This window comes from Bos indicus x Bos taurus, chromosome 7, assembly GCF_003369695.1.
Source record: "Bos indicus x Bos taurus breed Angus x Brahman F1 hybrid chromosome 7, Bos_hybrid_MaternalHap_v2.0, whole genome shotgun sequence".
NCBI lineage: Eukaryota > Metazoa > Chordata > Mammalia > Artiodactyla > Bovidae > Bos > Bos indicus x Bos taurus.
The window spans coordinates 102,498,126-102,517,908 of NC_040082.1; the positions used below are offsets into that span (position 1 = coordinate 102,498,126).

Below are 19,783 nucleotides of genomic sequence, written 5' to 3' on the forward strand. Positions count from 1 at the left end.
TGACTCCCAGGAGAGGCCCCACCCACCTGGGACTGCAGTCGGGGAGGTCCTGCTCGCAGTGGAAGCCGCCATAACCCGGTGGGCAGGTGCAGGTGAAGGAGGCCACGTGGTCTGTGCAGGTGCCTGAGCCGCAGGGGCTGCTCAGACACTCGTCCACGTCTCGGGCACAGCGAGGACCAGCAAAGCCAGGGAGGCAGGAGCAGGAAAAGGAGCCCACCCCATCCTGACATGAGCCACCATTCAGGCAGGGGTCTACGGTCAGAAGGGAGGAGGTCTGGTCACGCATCTCACCCCCTGACCTGGCCATGCCTTGCATAGAGGGAAATGGGGAGAAAGCCAAGCTTCATTGGGAGGGGCACACTTAGCCAGGGGAACCAAACCCTGTTCTCTCTGTGGCCTCATTCCCTCCCTTATCTGACGGAAACCTCATCTATATGTAAGGGAGGAAAGGTTTGAGAAGTTCCCAAAAGGTCCCTTTGAGCTCCCAAGTGCTAGTTGCCTGCGTGCGTGCTATGTCGCTTCAGACATATCCAAATCTGTTTGACTCTATGGACTATAGCCCACCAGGCTCCTCTGTCCATGGGATTCTCTGGGCAAGAATACTTGAGTGGGTTGTCATGCCCTCCTTCAGAGGATCACCCCCACCCAGGGATCGAACCCTCATCTCTTATGTCTCCTGCATGGGCAGGTGGGTTCTTTACCACTAGCACCACCTGGGAAACCCCAAGTACTAGTTGTATCTGCTTAATTCCTGAGCTCAGCACAGGAGGTCTCCTCCAGGCCTGGGCTAGCCAGTAGGGTGGCCACTGACCACATGTGGCTCTTGAGCACTTGACATGTGGTTGGTCCAATTTGAGATGTACTGTCAGCATAAAACAGACACCAGAGAGCAGATCGTGAAGATTCCATATGAAAAAAGAAAAAAATAATGTAAAATACCTCAATCATTTTATATTGATTACATGCTGAAATGATAATATTTTTATGTATTAGGTTAAATAAAATATATTATTAAATTTAATATCACCTGTTATCATTTTGTTTGCTTTTTAATACAGCTATTAGAAAATAATTAATTCAAGGACTTCCCTGGTGGTCCAGAGGTTGAGACTACCTGCTCCCAGTGCAGGGGGCCTAGGTTTGATCCCTGGTAAGGGAACAAGATCCCCCATGCTGCAACTAAGATGCAGTGCAATGAAATAAATTTTTAAAAATTAATTCAAAAATAAACAAAAAAAGATTTTTTAAAAATCAACTAAAAAATTTTAATTCATATGTGACTTGCATTATTTGTCTCTTGAACAGTGCTCCTGGTGACTCACTAAGGGGCCTATTATCTCATAGTTTACATACAATTTTAACTTGCTTGCTGCCAGAGGCAGTTTACAGCCTTCAGAGTCAAACAGACCTGTGCTCCTAACCTAGCTCATCTCTCTACTCACTGCATTACCTTGGGCAAGTCACTTAACCTCTGTGGGGCCTCAGTTTTCATGAACAAATGCGGAAAGTAAGACAACTGTGAAGATGAAATGAAAGCACAGTGCTAGGCATACTGTAGCAACTTGATGAACATGTTCCCTAGGTCAAAACCCTCCCCCCAAGAGCTCCCTTGAACTCACTGGGGTCACAGTCATCGATGTCCTGATCACAGGAAGGGCCACTGTAGCCCTCGTGGCAGGTACAGCTGAAACTCCCTGCCAGGTTGGTGCAGGTACCATGGGGACCACAGGGTGAGGGGCTGGCACACTCATCCACATCCTGCTGACATCGTGGGCCTGGGGGTGGGGAGGGAAATAACATCCAGGATTAGCAGATGCAGGGTAGGGTCCGGGAGTACCTGGTGCTCAGGAGGACTCTTAAGACTGAGATGGATGAAGGCAAGAACAATTTGCCTCTGGGCGTTTTGCACATACTGTTCCAGAACACCCCTCTCCTTATTTCAGTGGATGAAGAATGTGATTCTGTGATTGAGGTCTGCTCCTCCAGGCTCTCCCCAAACTCTCAGCCTGAATTCTAGATTCTTAAGCCCTTATCAAACCAAAACCAGTCACTCATAAAGGAAATCAACCCTGAATATTCACTGCAAGGACTGAAGCTGAAGCCGAACCTCCAACACTTTGGCCACCTGATGCTAAGAGCCAACTCACTGGAAAAGACCCTGATGCTGGGAAGGATTGAGGGCAGACGGAGAAGGGGACAACAGAGGGTGAGATGGGAAGTTGTATGGCATCACTGACTCAGTCGACGGGAATTTGAGCAAACTCCGGGAGATGGTGAAGGACAGGGAAGCCTGGCATGCTGCCCTCCATGGGGTCAAAAGAGTCAGACATGACTTAGCAACTAAACAATGAACAACACAGCCCATATCTCTTCCTCTTCTCCTGAACTGACTACACAGGCTGCAAGTGTCTGTGTCTAGCTCTGTTCCTTCCCAGAGGAAGCTCCCTTAAAAGGCAGAACCAGGGGACTTCCCTGCTGGTGTAGTGGCTAAGACTCTGTGCTTCCAATGCCGGAGGCCTGGGTTCAATCCCTGATCAGGAAACTAGATCCCACATGCTGCAACTAAGACCCAGTACAGCCAAATAAATAATAAATAATTTACTAAAAAAAAAAATTTTTTAAGGCAGAGCCGGTGGTGGGGGGACTCCTTCTCTGGGTCCCCAGCATCACCCAGTATAGAGCAAGTTGCAGAGGAGGTGAGGAAGAGAAGAAGCAACTGGTGTACCTTGCCAACCAGGGGTGCAGGAGCAGACAGCCATCTGGCCAGGAGCAGACTCACAGTAGCCCCCATGCTCACAGGGATTCGGGGTGCAGGGGGACAGCAGCTCACACTGATGGCCTGTAGTGGGCAGGCAGAGTGAGATAGTCTTGAGAGATTCCTTGTTCCCATCTCCCCGCAAGGTCCCCACCTTGATACCCACCTCCCAAGCTCCTGTGTAAGAGTGGGAAAGGAAAAGAAAAAAAAGGGTAAACACAGAGAAGGAAGAGAGAATGAAGCAGAAAGGAAATAAGAAGGAAGAAGGAAGGAAGAGGCCCTGGGGAGGGAAGGTGGAGACACGCACCCTGGACACCAGGGGGACAGGTGCAGCGGAAGCCCATTCCATCACTGGTGCAGGTGCCGCCTGCCCGGCAGGGATGGGATTCACAGGCATCTCGAGTGAGGCTCTGACTGCACTGAGGGCCACTCCAGCCAGGCTCACACACACAGCGGAACCTGGTGAGGGAGGCAGTCAGGGCTGGCAGGAGGGTAGGGAAGCTGTGGGGGTCAGGGATCTGGGGAGAGACCTCACCCTCCAGGCGCATCGTGGCAGACGCCATGACTGCAGGGTTCCTGGGCACAAGGATGGCTTGGGGGAAGGCAGAGTGGGGGCAGGGAGCCAGGTGGGCAGAGGCATCGGAAGCCATTTTCACCATCCACGCAGGAGGCTCCCTCGCCGCAGGGGTTGGACGCACATTCGTTGATCTCCACGTTGCAGAGGGGCCCTGGGGAGCAGGCAGGCAACCTCATCCCGGGACAAGGATAGCGGAGCCAACCAGGGAAGGGCAACTTTGCCCCATTTAGCACAGTCACACCCTTGAGCAAGGAGCATCTCATTTGCTTCATAACACATCAGCTCTTGTGCATATTAGGACAGCCACCTCCGCAACCCAGAGATACCTCGCCCCAGATCACCCTTGCCCCCAAACTTATATGAAGTCACTTTAATTTCCGCCAAGGATTGCCTTGGCCCCACTCAGAAACACCTCAATCTCTGAGTCTGAATACCTTCATGGACATACCAGAATAATCTTGAGCCAACATGGGGATACATGCCAATGAGAGAAAGCAAAAATCTCAGGGCAAAGCATGGACAATCCCTAAGGACAAGCACGTGCAAAGAGAGGGGCAAAACCCGGCCAGGAAAGATAGATGATTTCACCCTCACGCTATAAAGACCCCGTTTCCATGGCAGCCACTTGCCCACCTGTGAATCCAGGCTGGCAGACACAGTCATAGCGGTTGATGCCGTCCCGGCAGACTCCAAAGGTGCAGGGGTTGCTGGCACAATCATCAGTGTTCACCTCGCAGTTCACACCTGCGGAAGGGGAACATGACTGGGATTGCCACCACCGTGACCTGCCAGAAACACCATTCCTGAACCCTCTGTGTCCCATCAGATGTACTATTCCTGTCCCAGCCCAGCTCCTGGCCCTACCTGTGGTGCCAGGAGGGCAGCGGCAGAGGTATTTGTCCACCAGGTCTAGGCATTTGCCCCCATGTCGGCAGGGCTGGCTTCGGCATTCATCCACCTGGCTCTCACAGCGCATGCCTGTATAGCCCGGGGCACAGGCACACGAGAAACTGGCGATGCCGTCCACACAGCGCCCGTGGTGGCAAGGGTCAGGCGAGCAGTCATCCACGTTGCGCTCACACACTGTGCCCTCGAAGCCTGCGGGGGACAGAGGGTCAGGCTCCACCCAATGGCCAAGGTCCTGCCCACAGCCATGGCTTCTGCCCAATCTTAACTCAGTTCTCCCTCAGGCCTGGCCCATTGAGCCAATAGGAGGCGGGCTCATTTCAGGCTCCGCCCCTGGCTGGCCTCCAGAGGCCATCCAGCGGCCACCTCCGAGACTTGTCCCTGGCCAGGACCCTACAAGTTAAATCACAACCCTAGCGAGACCGTGCTTCCAATCCTTACACCGTCAGCCCTGATTTGCCTCTCCCTCCACTGGAGATGCGGACACATGGGAGGTTCCTGGGCTTCCCAGGTGGTTCAGTGGGTAAAGAATCCGCCTGCAATGCAGGAGAGATGAGTTCGATCCCTGGGTGGGGAAGGTCCCCTGGAGGAGAGCATGACAACCCATTCCAGTATTCTTGCCTGTAGAATCCCATGGACAGAGAAGCCTTGTGGGCTACAGTCCATTGGCTTGCAAAGAGTGGACACAACTGAAGTGACAGAGCAGGACAGTACGGGAGGTTCCTGGGGGTGGAGGGGGTCAGACGGGGTCCCTCCAATCCAGTGCGCATCTATCCTGCCAGATCCTTTGGGCCCACCGCATAGCCTTACCTCTGCTTATGTCCAGGATTGGCTCCTCCTCCTGGCTCTTTCATTGGTCCTGCTCCGGGCCTGCCTTGTGGCAGCTCTGCCCGCAACGTTCCCCCAAGCGCATTATTGGCCCTTTTCCCCCACTAGCCCTGCCTCCAGATTCCTGCAGTCTTGTCACTGGCCCGCCCTCACCCTCTGCGCAGCGGCACTCGTAGCCATCTGGCTGGTCCACGCACTTGGCTCCATTCCGGCAGGGTGTGCTGGCGCACTCATCCACATCCAGCTGGCACATGGCGCCACTGAAGCCTGGAGCGGGGAGTGTGAGATAAACAGAGACCCAAGTAGGGTCAGAGCAGTCACCCCTCACCCGTGCTGCCTGGTTTGGGTGGAAAGCCCATTTACTTTTAAAATTAACTTCAGTGTTTTTCATAAGGTGGTATCTGCTATATAGGAAGCCACTAACACGATGTTATAAGCTCCCATCCTGGAGTCTTTGCCCCAAAAGGTCTTTCTCAGGCTCCCTAGCCCAGAGTCCTCACCCGAGGGGCACGTGCAGCTGAAGCCATTGACTCTGTCCTTGCAGACCCCACCGTTAACACACGGGCTGCTCTGACACTCATCCATGTCCACCTCACAATAGGTGCCTGTGAAACCTGGAGGGATAGAGGGAGGGGGATTACGGCAATGAGGTTTTAGCTTCTGGTCTGAAGGGAGAGCAAGGGGGGACATACCCCGCTTCCCTTGAGCCTTGGCCTTGCCCCTCAACTCATCCCTACATTCAGTTTTCAGACTCAGGCTGGATCTGCATTCAGTGTGGCCCCAACTGGTTCAAGGCTTAAGAGACTCCATGTGGGCTTGTCCTTCTTCCTTCTTCAAACTATGCCTCTTCCCCAGCTCCCAGCCGAGGGCCCACCATAGCCTTGTGCCCAACCTCAATCCCACCCCAGCATCAGTGCATCTCTGTCCACAGTCTCCACTTTGACCTCCACTCCAGACCCTGCTCCTGCCCTCATGTCATTACCATCCCACAGTGCCGTCCTGAGGCCCAGACTCCACTCCCAGCCCATCTGAGGTTCTACTGACTCCACCCAACCATGCCCCCAGACTCTGCTCTGGCTCCGCCTCCACCTCATCCCAGGCTTTAGTCTCTCACCCTTCCAGTTCTATCTGCTCTGGGCCCCTCTGCCTGAAGGCTTTTCTCGCCCTGCCGCCCAGCCTCAGGCCCCGCCCCAGCCACGCCCACCACACACCTGCCATGCAGATGCAGGTAAACTGGCCTATGCGGTCCAGACACGTGGCCTGGTTGCGGCAGGGTCCGGAGAGGCATTCATTTACGTCGGTCTCACAGCGCGGACCGGTGTAGCCACGGCCGCACTGGCACAGGAATGAGCCCTGTGTGTTCACACACCGGCCCAGGTGCTCACAAGGATTGGCACCTGCAAGGTGGAGTAACAGTCAGTGTGGGTGTGGGTGGCCGAGGAGCAGCCTCTCCCCTCCTTCCCTACCCTCAGACTGCGCCCCCTCACCAATGGAACACTCGTCCACGTCCTGGTCGCAAGCTCCACCTGTGAAACCCGGTGGACAGGTGCAGATGGCCCGGCCATTCACTGGGTTAGTGTCACAGATAGCATCCTCGTGACAGGGGTTGCTGACACAAGCATCGTCCAGATGACACAAAAGTCCTGGGAAAGAGTAAGTAGAAGTCAAGGGAAGACCATCCCCCAGCTCTGCCCAAAGGTCCCACATCCCTGAACATTGTAGTGTTTTGGGTTTTTTTGTTTATTTTTATTAACCAGCAGTGTATTTAGTGGGCTTCCCAAGTGGCGCTAGTGGTAAAGAATCTGCCTGCCAATGCAGGAGACATAAGAGATGCAGGTTCAATCCCTAGGTTGGGAAGATCCCCTGGAGGAGGGCATGGCAACCCACTCCAGTATTCTCTCCTGGAGAATCTCATGGACAGAGGAGCCTGGCAGGGCTGCAGTTCATAAGCAACTTAGCATGCGCACCCATATTTAGTAGCTATTCTCCCCCAATCATTTATTTAAAATTTAAGCATACAGAAAAGTTTATTCATATACCCACCACCTAGATTCAACTATTGTAACTTTATTTTTTCTGAACCATTTGAAAATAAGTTGGAAATATCCACATATTGTTTTTAAAATCTGCTGACTCTTTTCATGATTCTAAGAGGGTCCTAGCATTAAGTCTTTGCCCCTGCAGTACCCTCTGCCTGACATACGCTGCCCTCTGCTCCAAGTCCCCCTTCCAAACATCTCTGATCTTTGCCACTCCCAAAAGTCCCCTCTCCTTATGAGTCACAGTTTAGCTCTCCATTCCTGTGACTTCTTCTCTGGATTGTCTGCCCTCCCAGGCCTCTCCCAGGCTTATCCTTCACCCCAAACCCAGCTTCTAGCATAAGCATTAAGCATATGCTTAATTAATTAAGAACAATATGCTTAATTATGCTTCTAGCATAGCGTAAGTCTGATTCAAGTCAGACTCCATCCTTGGCCCCACTCAACAGCCATCAACAACTCCCTGCTGCCTTCAGGGAAAAAAGTCACTCACCAGTTTTGCCCATGGGGCAGGCACAGTAAAAAGAGGCCACACGGTCGTGGCAAGTGGCCCCGTGGAAGCACACAGCCGTGGCACAGTCATCAATATTCTGACTGCAGCTCTCGCCCGTCCAGCCATTGACACACACACAACTGTGGCCACCCAGTGTGTTGAAGCAGGTGCCCCCGTTGTGGCAAGCGTTGGGCTGCAGCTGGCACTCGTCCACGTCCTCCGTACAGAACTGGCCTATGGCACACAGACGCATGAGTCCGGTTACCTGGCGCATGCCCATCCAAGGGCTTCCCTCAGGTCCCACTGCTCACCTGTCCACTCAGGAGAGCACTGGCAGTTGTAGGTGTTGACACCGTCCACGCACGTCCCCCCATTTAGACACCGGTGCCCTGGACAGTCATCCACATTCACTTCACAGTTCTGGCCCTCAAACCCTAGCGTGGAGCACAAGGATGGTCACTACCAGGCAGGCTTGCTGTGCCCCCACCTCTGCTGCCTCCCCCTGGGTACAGCTCCCTCACCAGGAAGGCAGGCACAGTCATAGGTGAGGTCGCCACTCTGTCTGCAGGTGCCCCCATTACGGCACGGGGAGGGAGCACAGGGCACCGCGGGGCTCTCACACAGTGGCCCAGTGTAGCCACCTGGGCACTGGCAGCGGAAAGAGCCAGGCGTGTTGAGGCAGGTGCCACCATGGCGGCAGGGCCCGCCCATCCGGCACTCATCTACATCACTCCGGCAGCTGCGGCCCTGGTAGCCGGGTGGGCAGGAGCACAGGTAGCGGCCATCGGAGCCCACTGAGCAGCGGGCACCATGGGCACAGGGGCTGCTGAGGCAGGGGTCTGGCAGGGAGCAGTCGGGGCCTGCCGGGAACCAGAAATGGTGAGCCCAGGCCGACCACACCCTTGCCTGCCTTCAGCTCCCTTCCAGACCCTCCTTTACCTCGGAAGCCCCGGGGACAGCGGCAGGTAAACCGGGCAGTCCCTGCCACCACCGAGCTCTGGCAGACACCACGGCCAGCACAGGGGCCAGAATGGCAGGGGTCTTCCAGCTGACACCGTTCACCCACCCAGCCTGGTGGGCACCTGCAGACAGAGACGACTCAGTGGGGAAAGTCAGGGCAGAACAGCCCAGAACATAAGAGATACACACCAGACAGACCAAAAACACACAGGTAAACAAACACACACACATCCATGCAACAGTTTCCCTGAGCATACCTACTATCTTCTTAGCAATGGGAATACAGCGTGCATGCTAAGTCACTTCAATCATGTCCAACTCTTTGCAACCCCATGGACTGGCTGGCTCCTCCATCTATGGGATTTTCCAGGCAAGAATACTGGAGCGGGTCGCCATACCCTCCTCCAGGGGATCTTCCCAACCCAGAAATTGAACCCGCACATCTCTTAAGTCTCCTGTATTGGCAAGTGGGTTCTTCACCATTAGCGCCACCTGAGAAGCCCAGCAGCAAACACAATTAAAGTGGTCCCTACCCTCTTGATGTTCATAGCCAGGTCTGCCAAAGAGAAGATATACAAATAATGAATGAATAAGCAACATGCCGGGAGTGGAGGGAAGAGTAGTTCAGGCCATGGGGACCATGAAGGATGCAGTTGGATAGAGTGGTGGCCCCAGAAAAATTATGTCCATGACCAAGAACCTGTGACTGTGACCTTATTTGGAAAAAGAAATGTAATTAATGATGTAATTAAATGATGGATGTCTAGATGAGACCATCCTGATTACCCAAGTTGGCTCTAAACTGAGTGACAACTGTCCTTACAAGGAAAAGGTGAAGACTCCTGGCCTCTAAAACTGCGAGAATACATTTCTGTTGTTTTAAACCACCCAGTTTGTGGTCATTTGTTCCACAGCCACAAGAAGCTAAAACACAGGATAAGGAGAACAGAGGGATGGGGGTGGGGAAAAGGCAACTATGTTTTCCCAGACAAAGTGAGGGAAAAAAAGAAGACTGTGTGGGAAAAGAAAATGAGGGAGGGGGCCATGAGCCTGTGTGGGGAAGAGTAGAGGAAATGGAAAATGCAAAAGGTCTCAGGCTCCAGACGACAACCACCCAGGCGCACAAAGACGGGCAGAACCCCCAAATGTACCAGATGAGAGGGACACACGAACACGATACACTGGGCTGGCAAATACTCAAAGACACCAACCCACAGCCTCATTCACCAATACGGACTAACTCTCACATGCCAGGCAGGAGGACCTCCACAAAGCCTCAGTTCCTTTCCTGGGGGCACAGAGACCCCTTCCTTCCTTCCGTTGCGGGGAGGTGGCCACCAATGCTTGGGCCCCCTGTTGGGGGAAGGTCCTTCAGCCTCCAGCCCCCTCCAAACCCACTAAGGCCACCCTGAGAGTGAAGGTACAGAAGGGCGCTGGTCCAGAGTGGGGTCAGAGGGAGGGACTTGGACCGGCCCCCGACGCTACCCGTCCTTCGCCTGTGTTCCTCCCTCTGGCCGGTCCCGGTCGCTTGGGGCTAAACTTAAGTAGCTGACTCAGTCCTTAGCGTCACCCACAAGATTCCCCCCACCCCAGCCCCCAGCGAAACAAGTCGGGGCACGGGCGGGTGCAGAGGGAGAACCCAGTTCCCAAACCCCCTCCCCAAAGATCCGCAAGGCAAGGACCGCCGCCAAGACTGCGCGCCGGGAGGGGGCGTGCTGCGCTGGGTGTAGAGCACGGCGGGTTGTTCCTCCCGCGACCACGCGCGCGCGCGCACGGCAGGCAGGGCGTGGCCGCGCGGCCCGCTCCCGGCGCCCCCGGCGGGTTCCCACGCTCTGTGCCCCGCGCCCCTGCCGACCGGTCGGGCTGGTTCTCCGCTGCCCGCGCCCCGCCCAGTCGCCTGGGCTTCACCGGAGACCGATGGGGGCGGGAGAGTGGGGGTGGCGGGGAGCACGGACTTGGTTTGGGGGACTGGCTGGGGAAGAGGTGATGACTAGGAGATAGAGACTAGAGATTGAGAGACTTTGAGAGTTGGAGGATCCATGGAGCGGTGACAGACTGCGGGGTCCACGAAAGGGCTTTGAAGGAAACTGGGGATGAGCGGGGGCGTGGGGAGAGGTTCCCAAGGCCCAGCTCTGGAGACTAAGCCCGGCGCTCCGCTCCGGGCGATCCGGGCTCCGGGAGGCCGCGCGGGCCGGTGATTCACCTGTCGGGGGGGCGGGGCAGCCGGGGGCGCATTCACCTGTCGGCAGCTTTCCAGGCGCGGGGTCCCAGAGCGCAGGCGCCCGGTCCCGCGACTCCGCCTCTCAGGTGAGTAGCGCCAGGTGAGGTCACACTTTCCCCCTATTCCCACCATCCCAACCCGAGGAACCCGCTCTACCAGGCTGAGACACCCCCCCACCCCCATCCAGATGAGTCAAAGTGCCTGTGTAACTTCAAAGGGTCTCTGAAGTCACCCCAGACCCACCCAGCTTGGGCTGGACACACAAGTTGCTGAATAAATGGATGCATTTAATGAATCGACCAATGGCTACTGGGTGACCTGCTATTATTAATGATGATATTATAAAAGGAACCAAGCATTTTCCCATAACCTCAGCGGTTTCTCCTTATGGCACCTATTTTCCACATCTCTACCAGTAACATTAATAAAAATACCATTTATTGAGCACTTACTGTATGCCCGACACTATGCTGATTTCACTCTTAATCTTTACAATCAACTCCATAAAGGAGAGAACTGTTATTGCCCCATTTTCCGGATGCAAAAATGAGGCTCAGAGAGCTCAAAGCACTTGCTCAAGGTTATCCCAGAGCCCAGAATTCAAATTGATCTCTGTCTGCCTCTGCTCAGCAATTCCCCAGGCCCTGCCCTGCTTTCCCAACCCTCTGCCTTTCCTTGCACTTTCCAACAACTGCATTTGGGGGGACTTTGGTCACAAATCAGGCAGAAGGACCATTATTTTATAGATCAATGAGGTTCAGAGAGGGGAAGTGACTCACTCAAGGTCACACAGAAAGTAAGTGGCAGAGCAGGGCTCCTGTGGCCCCACCACTAAATCTTGAGCTGTGGGAAGGTACAGATGCTATACCCACTACTGCCAATCCACTGTTACTAGTCCCTGAAAGTCTGTTGATTGAATAACTATCTGTCCATCAGGGGATTTACACAAGACCGCAGGCAGCAGAGAATTCTGTGTAGTTAGCATTAGTGGGCCCATTTTCCAGACCAGGACACTGAGGCTTAAAAAGTCAGACCATCAGCAACATGATGTGGGATTTGAACCCCAGCCAGGCAGACTCCAGAGCCTCTACTCTTAGCTCTGCTGCACTCAAAGGGGAAACAAGAGGTTGCCCAAGCTACACACTTGAAGGAAGTGGTGGAAGCATCTATGGTGAACACAGAGGCAGGGGGAGAAGACAGACCGCCTCCCCACACAGGGCCCACTGATGGCTCAGAGCCAGGCACTCACAGGCAGGCAGCCTCCCGGGAGGGCAGCTGGGTGCAGCGACCTCCGTTCACACACGGGCTTCCATCCAGGCAAGGGGGGGCTGGGTGGGGGTGAAGGAAGGTGGGGGTATCAGGCCGGCGCCCAGGAACCCCAGCCTAGATTGAGACTCCGTCCTTTGCTCCCTCAGGCAACAGCTGCACCAGGCTGGGGGCGTCTCTACGAGTGCAGGGAGCCCCCCCATTCACAGTTCCCACGGCCCCCCGCCCCGGCCCCAGCTGTTGGGGCTGCAGCTGTCACTGCCAACTCGGGCCCTGGGAACCACAAGGCAGGGGCAGGCAGGAGGAGGGGCCGACTTGTGCCAGATGTGGGGGCTCAGAAGCTGCCACAAGGGGGGACAGGAAGTGGGGGTGCTGCAAGGGTTGAAGGGAGGTCTGGGACTGTGTACCCAGATCCCAGGGTTGTGGAGGGGGCAGGAGTGGGGAGTCCTGGGGCCCCAGGTCTTCCTTCTGTTGATGCTGGGCATCTACTCCAACAGGGCAGGCCTGCATGCTAGTTCTGGGGAGAGATGCCAGGGCATGAACGAACGCCGTGCGCAGCCAGCAACTGGGTGTTACAGGGACGGAGTCTGTGTTAAGGGAGGGGCAGCTGGCACAGCTGACCTGTCCAGCATCCTCACCCTTAAGGACTGTGTCTCTCTGCAGTGTGGCACAGTCTAACTGTCCTGTCGGATGGGTCAGGGGTGTGGCGGGGTGTGAGTTAGTGGGCCCTTGTGTGAGCCAGCAGGTGTGGGGCCGCTTGTGCATGTGTGCTTGTGTGTGCAAGTAGGGGAGAAAGAAAGGGAGAGGAAGAAGATGAGAAAAACAGACAGACATAAAAGAAGGAAACTAGAAGCAGACAGACACAGAGAGGAGATCAAGAAGGACAGAGACAGAGTTTAAAAAAAGAGAGAGAGAGAATGAGATAAACTGGACATGTGAATGCATTAAACATGGCTTCTGTCCCCTTCAAGGCACAAGCAGCCAGGACACTATTACCCAGACAGGAGCCCAGGTGTGTTTGTGAACTCATGCTGGGGGCCACATGACACGAGCCATGGGCCTTGCTGAGCAGTGGGCCCTGTGGGCCATGTGTGTGTCTGCATGGTCTGCATGGATGTAGAGATGTTTGTAGGCTGAAACTTGTTGTGTGTCCATGTATGTGAACTATGTATCTGGGTATATAGCTGTGTGCTGTGTGTGACTTGTGTGTGCATGGGTATGTCTGGGTATGGGTTGGATGTGCCCCTATACCTGCATGTGTCAGCTGGGTGTAGGCATATCCTTTCATCTGTCTATATGCATCTGAGTGTGTGCAGACAGTGAGTGTGAGGCCTTGGGCTGGTGGTGCAGGGTATGTATGAACATGTGTGATTGTATGAGCACGTGTGAGCTGTGAATGTCTGTGTCTTGTGTGAGCTGGGTGTGCACGTGTGCGGGTGTACCCTATGTGTGTGTGTGCACGCACATACACATCTGCATCTCCACATGTGTGATCCAAGATTGTGTGTCCTCTGAGTGTGTGACAGGCCATGTGTGCCTGCCGGCTGGCCTCTGGGGGCAGCTGCTCCTGCCCACTCCTGCCCCATCTGCCCGGCCAGGGCTGGGCTGGGCTGGGCTGGGGAGGCCTGTTTCCTCCCCACCCCTCCCTGGGCTGAGCCCCACAGCGGCGTCCAGAGACCCAGGGCCAGGGCCACTGGGCTCGCGTCCCTCCCCTGCTGGCCAGGCCTCCCTTGGCTGGGGGTGCGCCCCAGCAGCCCCGGTCCGGCCCCGCTGCCGTCCCCGCTTTGTCTGGCAAAGAAAGCGCGAGGCTGCCGGGGGGGAGGGGGTGTCTAGACGGCGCGGCCATTGTCCCAGGCGGGGGAGGGGAAGAGTGGGGAGGGGGAGGGGAGGGGGGCTCCCCGGGCCCGCTGGGGAGGGGGTCGGGCTGCTGGGAGGGGGCGCTGGAGCGGGAGAGGAGCACGTGGGCTCGCGCCCCAAGCCCTCCCCTCCCTTCCCCAGGCGGGGAGAGGGTCCCGGGACGCCGTCCGGTCCAAGCAGCCGGGGGAGGGAGCGGGGCCGCGGGCGGGGGAAGGGGCGCTGGCGCCTCTATGGCTCCAGCTCTGGCTCCGGTTCCGGGTCTTGCCGCGCTCCGGCCTGGGAAGTTTTCTCCGAGTTCAGAGCTCCCAGAACTTCGCGCCCCCTCCGGCCCCCAGCCCTGCCAGACCTGCCCCGGGTGTGTGCATGGGGAGGGGGAGCTTTTGTGCGAGGGGTCCCCGACCTGGGGATACTTGGATTCCAATCGTGACCTTCCCAGGGCTCTAGACAGGCATGGTTGGTGAGAGAGCCCCAGATTCTTGGTTACCCCCCTACTCGCCCGCTAATCTTGATCCGCTCACCTCCAGCTCCCAGTCCCGGGCTCCAGGGTCCCTTTATTCCCAGCCCACATCTCTCCCGGGCCACAGTTCCCCCGGTCTCTGGGGTCCTGCCTCGCCCCCACTCTCAATTCGGAGTCCCTGCCCCCGGCTCCTGCGCTCCCTGCCCCTGCGCTCTGGTCCCTGATTCCCAGGGACCGCCCCACCCCCCCGCCACCCCTCATCAAGTCCCAGACTCGGGGAGGCCTTGCACTCCATTCTTCCCCTTCCCCCACCCACTCACCCCATCCCGCCCTCAGGGTCCCGGCCCCTCACCTGCAGCCCCCGGCCCCGCTAGCAGCAGCAATAAGGGCAGCGTCCGCACGGACGGCAGGGGTGGCGGCGGCGACATCGGGCGACGGCGGCGGGGGCGGCGGCCCCGGGGCCCCGGCCCCATGGCGGCCGGCCGCGACCCTCCCTCCTCCCACCTCTCTCCTCCCTTCTCCCTCCTTCCTTGGGCTCCGGGCGCGTCCGGGGCCAGCCTCCGCGCAGCCAACTTCGCTGAAGTGAGACGGCCGGGCCGCCCCGCCCCCAACCCTGGGCGGCTCGCCCCGCCCCAGGGCCGGCCCAGAACTCCCCCGCCCCCGGCCCGGCCTCCTGGGGTCCCTGCCCACCCTCCACCCACACAGCCTGGGACCCGAAGACCCTCTCGGAAACTCAGGCCAGCGGGCCCAACCCAAGGTGTCAGACACACCCAACTTCCTGAACATCTCCCTGCTCCCCAAAACACATCCAGAGCCCGAAATACACACGGAGCCGGGCACAAACAGACACTCCCCTCCACTCCCCCCCCCCCGCCCCGACACCCCGAAACTGAAACCAGGCACGTCCTGCAAGGCTCCTGAATACACAGCCAGGATGCACAAATGCAGAGGCGTGCACAGAGCTTCCTCGGGGACTTAAAATCTGAAATATTCACAACTCTAAACTCAGGCCCTCTCAGACCAAGAGCCTTGGGCGATTTTTGCAGCCTCGGACCTCGGACAAAGTCTAGGCGTCTCAAGTGTGCTACCAAATACCCACACCCCTTCTTACTCTCAGCGCTTCCTGAAAGTAACCCCTTCCTCCTCAATATCCAAAGGTCCACCCCACCCCATAGCCTACACAGCTTTGCTGCTCAGCCAGTCTTGCTCAGTTTCATCCAACTGCCTTTTCCAAAATCAGTCATGCTGAAAAACAACCACCCTGCAGTGAGCTCTGTCCCTGTGGCAAGAACGGGTACTCCGGAAAGGCCCCAAGACCAGCCTAGAGAAGCCCCCACTCTGGGGAAGAAAAAACCAGACTCCAGCACTGAGGACTTAGGGTTGGGCCAGAGGGAGGGACACAGCAGAGAAGCTGGTGAGGGCTCTGCTTGGGGGAAGGGGTCACTTATTCATTCATTCATTTATTCAACATAAAGCTCAAGCTCTATGTCTGGCGTTGTTTCAGCGGCTGGGAGTACACTTCCCCTGCCCTCTCCAGGACAGAGCTTCCCTGAGAAGGGTTCAGTGGGGGCTCAGCCCAGAACTGAAAGAAAGACATTTCAGGAGAGGGACAGGTTCGCAAACAGAGGAGGGGGCCGAGTCAAGTAGGGAAGGAGGGGAGAGTGGGCAGGTCAGGGGTCACCCTGGCCCTGAGGAGAAGGAGAAAGAGACCAGGCCGACCTGTAGGTGTTTAGCATGGTGATGAGGCTGTAGTGAGGAGGAATGGGTTGGGGGTGAGGTGCTGAAACTCAGGAATCTGAGGTTCACCCATGAGGCAGCTGAGCACTGGGGCTAAGCACGGGGGCACCAGGGTGAGAGACAGTCACCTGGGCACCCCAGAGATCTTTGAGCAATTTTAAATTTTCATTTAGAAATAATTTAAAATGCAATTTCCATAGGCCTTTTATCCAGCTTCACCAACTCGGCCCACACTTTGCCAAATTTACTTTATAATTATTGTTGTTTAGTCACTAAGTCATGTCTGACTCTTTGCAACCCCCTGGACTGCAGCATGACAGGCTCCCCTGTCCTTCACTATCTCCTGGAGTTTGCTCAAACTAATGTCCGTTGAGTCAGTGATGCCATCCAACCATCTCATCCGCTGTCACTCCTTTCTCTTTTTGCAAACTTCAGTCTTTCCCAGCATCAGGATCTTTTCCAAAGTATTGAAAAAGAGTTGGCTCTTCGCATCAGGTGGCCAAAGTATTGGAGCTTCAGCATCCCAGCATCCCCTTCCAATGAATATTCAGGGTTGATTTCCTTTAGGATTAACTGGTTTGATCTCCTTGCTGTCCAAGGGATTCTCAAGAATCTTCTCTAGCACCCCAATTTGAAGGTATCAGTTCTTCAGTGCTCAGCCTTCTTTATGGTCCAAGTCTCACATCTGTACATGACTACTGGAAAAACCATAGTTTTGAAGAAATTATATGTAATTTTTAATTATATGTAATATATTATATAATATATGTATTTGAGAGCAGAGCTTCCCAGATGGGTGGTAAAGAACCCACCTACTAAGTGCAGGAGACATAAGAGATGCAGTTTCAATCCCTGGGTCACGAAGATCCCCTGGACAAGGGCATAGCAACCCACTCTAGTCTTCATGCCTGGAGAATCCCATGGACAGAGGAGCCTGGTGGGCTACAGTTCATGGGGTCACAAAGAGTCGGACACAACTGAAGCGAGTTAGCACGCACACGTATTTGAAAGCAAGATGTGGCTATGATGTTCCTTTGCCCCCCAAATCATCACTGAATGTTTCCTAAGATCGAGGGCATTCTCTTATACAAACACACAAGTTACGGACAGTTTTTGGTTTCTCCAGTTATATCCTCTGTAGCATGTTTCTTTGCTGGTCCAGGATCTAATCTCTGACCATGTGTTGCATTTAATTGTTATGTTTCTTCATGTCCTTTAATCTGTATCAGTTCCTTAGCCTTTCTTTGTCTGTCATGATGTTGATATTTTTGGATAGGCAAGGTCATCTGTTTCACAGAACATCCCTTAGTGAACTGGGCTGCAGTTTCCTCGTGACCAGGTTCAGGCTCTGTATCTTTGGCAAGAACTGCCAAAGAAGTGATGCTGGTACTCTTCCGTGGGTTGTATCAGGAGGCACCTGATATGAGTCCTCAACACTGGTCTTGTTAGATTTTGATCGCTTGAATGAAGCTGGTCCAGTTTCTCTACTGTAAATGTACCATTCTCTTCCCATCCTCTCTTGTAATGAGTAAATATCAATATCATGTGGGGAGATATATTGAGCTGTGTGACTATCCCGATGCCTGTCAAACTATCACCACTATTTGGAGCATTTATTGGTGATTGCCTCTGATGATTTTTTTTAATTGAGATAAAATTCCCTTACATAAAATTACTTACCATTTTAAAGTGTACAGTTCAGTGGCATTTAGTGCAACCACCAGCTCTACCTAGTCTCATCACATTTTCATCAACCCTAAAGAAAATGTTGTCCCCGTCAGCAGTCACTCTTCATCTGTCCCTGGCAGCCATTAATGTGTTTCTGTCTCCATGGATGTACCTTGTTCTGAATGTTTCACATCTATGGAATCATACAGCATGTGGTCTTTTATGTCTGACTTTTTCCACTGGGTATAATATTTTAGAGGTTCATCCATTTTGTAGCATGTGTCAGTTCTTCATTCCTTTTTATGGCTGAGTAACATCCCATTGAAGAAGGCAATGGCACCCCACTCCAGTATTCTTGCCTGGAAAATCCTATGGATGGAGGAGCCTGGTGGGCTGCAGTCCATGGAGTCGCTAAGAGTCGGACACGACTGAGCGACTTCACTTTCACTTTTTACTTTCATGCATTGGAGGGGGGAATGGCAACCCACTCCAGCGTTCTTGCCTGGAGAATCCCAGGGACAGAGGAGCCTAATGGGCTGCGGTCTATGGGGTTGCAGAGTCGGACACGACTTAAGTGACTTAGCAGCAACATTCCATTGGAGATATAAAAAATGCAGCTTCCATCCCTGGGTTGGGAAGATCCCCTGGAGAAGGGAATGGCAACCCACTCCAGAATTCTTGCCTGGAGAGTCCCAGGGACAGAGGAGCCTCTTGGGCTACGGTCCAAAGGGTTGCAAAGAGTCGGACACGACTGAAGCGACTTAGCACGCAGGCACGACATTCCATTGATTGGCTACACCACATTTTACTGATCCATTCCTCTGTTTATCTGGGATGATTTTCATAATTATTTATTTTTGGCTGCACCGAGTTTTCATTGCTGCGTGAAGGCTCTCTCTTGTTGGAGCAAGCAGGGGCTTCTCTTCGTTGCCGTGCGTGGGCTTCTCCTGTTGGTGGCTTCTCTTGTTGCAGAGCATGGGCTCTAGGTGGGTGAGCTTCAGTAATTGCAGCACATGGGCTCAGTAGTTGCAGCTCTTGGGCTTAGTTGCTCCATGGCATGTGGAATTTTCCCAGACCAGGGATCGAATGTGAGTCCCCTGCCTTGGCAGGTGGATTCCTATCCACTGTACCACTGTGGAAGTCCCCTTGGATGATATTAAAACACTGGAAGAGGAAGAGGTGGTAGAGGCAGAGAAGTACCATTAGAGAGAAAGAAGAATGAAAAGCCAAGGGTGAAAGTTGAACAATTGACCAGGGCCCAACACAGGAGATGATCTCCAGCCCTGCTGAGGGTGGCAGAGAGTCAAGCACCAGGGGACAGGAACTGAGGGTGTCCCAGCCTCTCAGCTTATGAGTGCAACCTCCATCTGGGAGGGGAGCTATTCACCCATCTTACGGGGTCAACCCTCATGGGGGTGGGTCTCTGCCCATCTTATGATGATTTGCTGGAGGCTTTCTAGAGGAAGAGCTGAGATTTGAACCCAGTAACTCCGGGCCACATGGAATGAGAGGGAGGGGTGGGGTGGGGTTGGGGTGGGGACTGGGAAGAGAAAAAGACAAAAGTTGCATAATCAGAAGGGGCACAGCTGACTCACTGTGAGTGTGCTGAGTCAACAGGCCCATGGGGATGAGGGAAGGCACAGCTTAAGTCCTTCTCATACCCATCACCCTGGGAGGAAATCCAAGCCCCTCAGCCCTGCTTTCAGAGCCTTCAGACACTCCCCAGCCCCTCCTGTTCCCTTCATCATCACACTGAGTCACCCAGTAGGCTCTGCACTCTCACAGCCTTTGCTCAGGTTCTTCTTTCTGCCTGGGACATCCAGCTAGTTAGAAGGACCCTTTTGCTTCCTCCCCAAGCATGAACTCATAGTAGATGTGTTCTTTTTAAAAATGCATTTCCTGGGGCTTCCCTGGTGGTCCAGTGGTTAAGAATCTGCCTTGCAATTCAGGGGACACAGTTTGATCTCTGGTCCCGGAAGATTCTACATGCCACAGGGCAACTGAGCCCATGTGCCGCAA

General features: G+C 54.7%; 1 protein-coding gene across 1 annotated transcript in view; it reads right to left on the reverse strand.

Moving 5' to 3' along the window:
* The window catches only part of NOTCH3 (notch 3), a 39,817-nt gene extending 24,894 nt beyond the window's left edge, over positions 1 to 14,923 (reverse strand). The window contains 17 exon segments of the mRNA XM_027548038.1: positions 27 to 252; positions 1,620 to 1,775; positions 2,726 to 2,839; positions 3,063 to 3,214; positions 3,291 to 3,483; positions 3,966 to 4,076; positions 4,197 to 4,430; positions 5,220 to 5,333; positions 5,567 to 5,680; positions 6,278 to 6,463; positions 6,554 to 6,709; positions 7,599 to 7,832; positions 7,910 to 8,032; positions 8,120 to 8,458; positions 8,538 to 8,680; positions 12,029 to 12,107; positions 14,712 to 14,923. Of these exon segments, the coding sequence (XP_027403839.1) occupies positions 27 to 252; positions 1,620 to 1,775; positions 2,726 to 2,839; positions 3,063 to 3,214; positions 3,291 to 3,483; positions 3,966 to 4,076; positions 4,197 to 4,430; positions 5,220 to 5,333; positions 5,567 to 5,680; positions 6,278 to 6,463; positions 6,554 to 6,709; positions 7,599 to 7,832; positions 7,910 to 8,032; positions 8,120 to 8,458; positions 8,538 to 8,680; positions 12,029 to 12,107; positions 14,712 to 14,832 (2,795 nt within the window). The 5' untranslated portion in view covers positions 14,833 to 14,923.
* Positions 14,924 to 19,783: the final 4,860 nt, after the last annotated feature.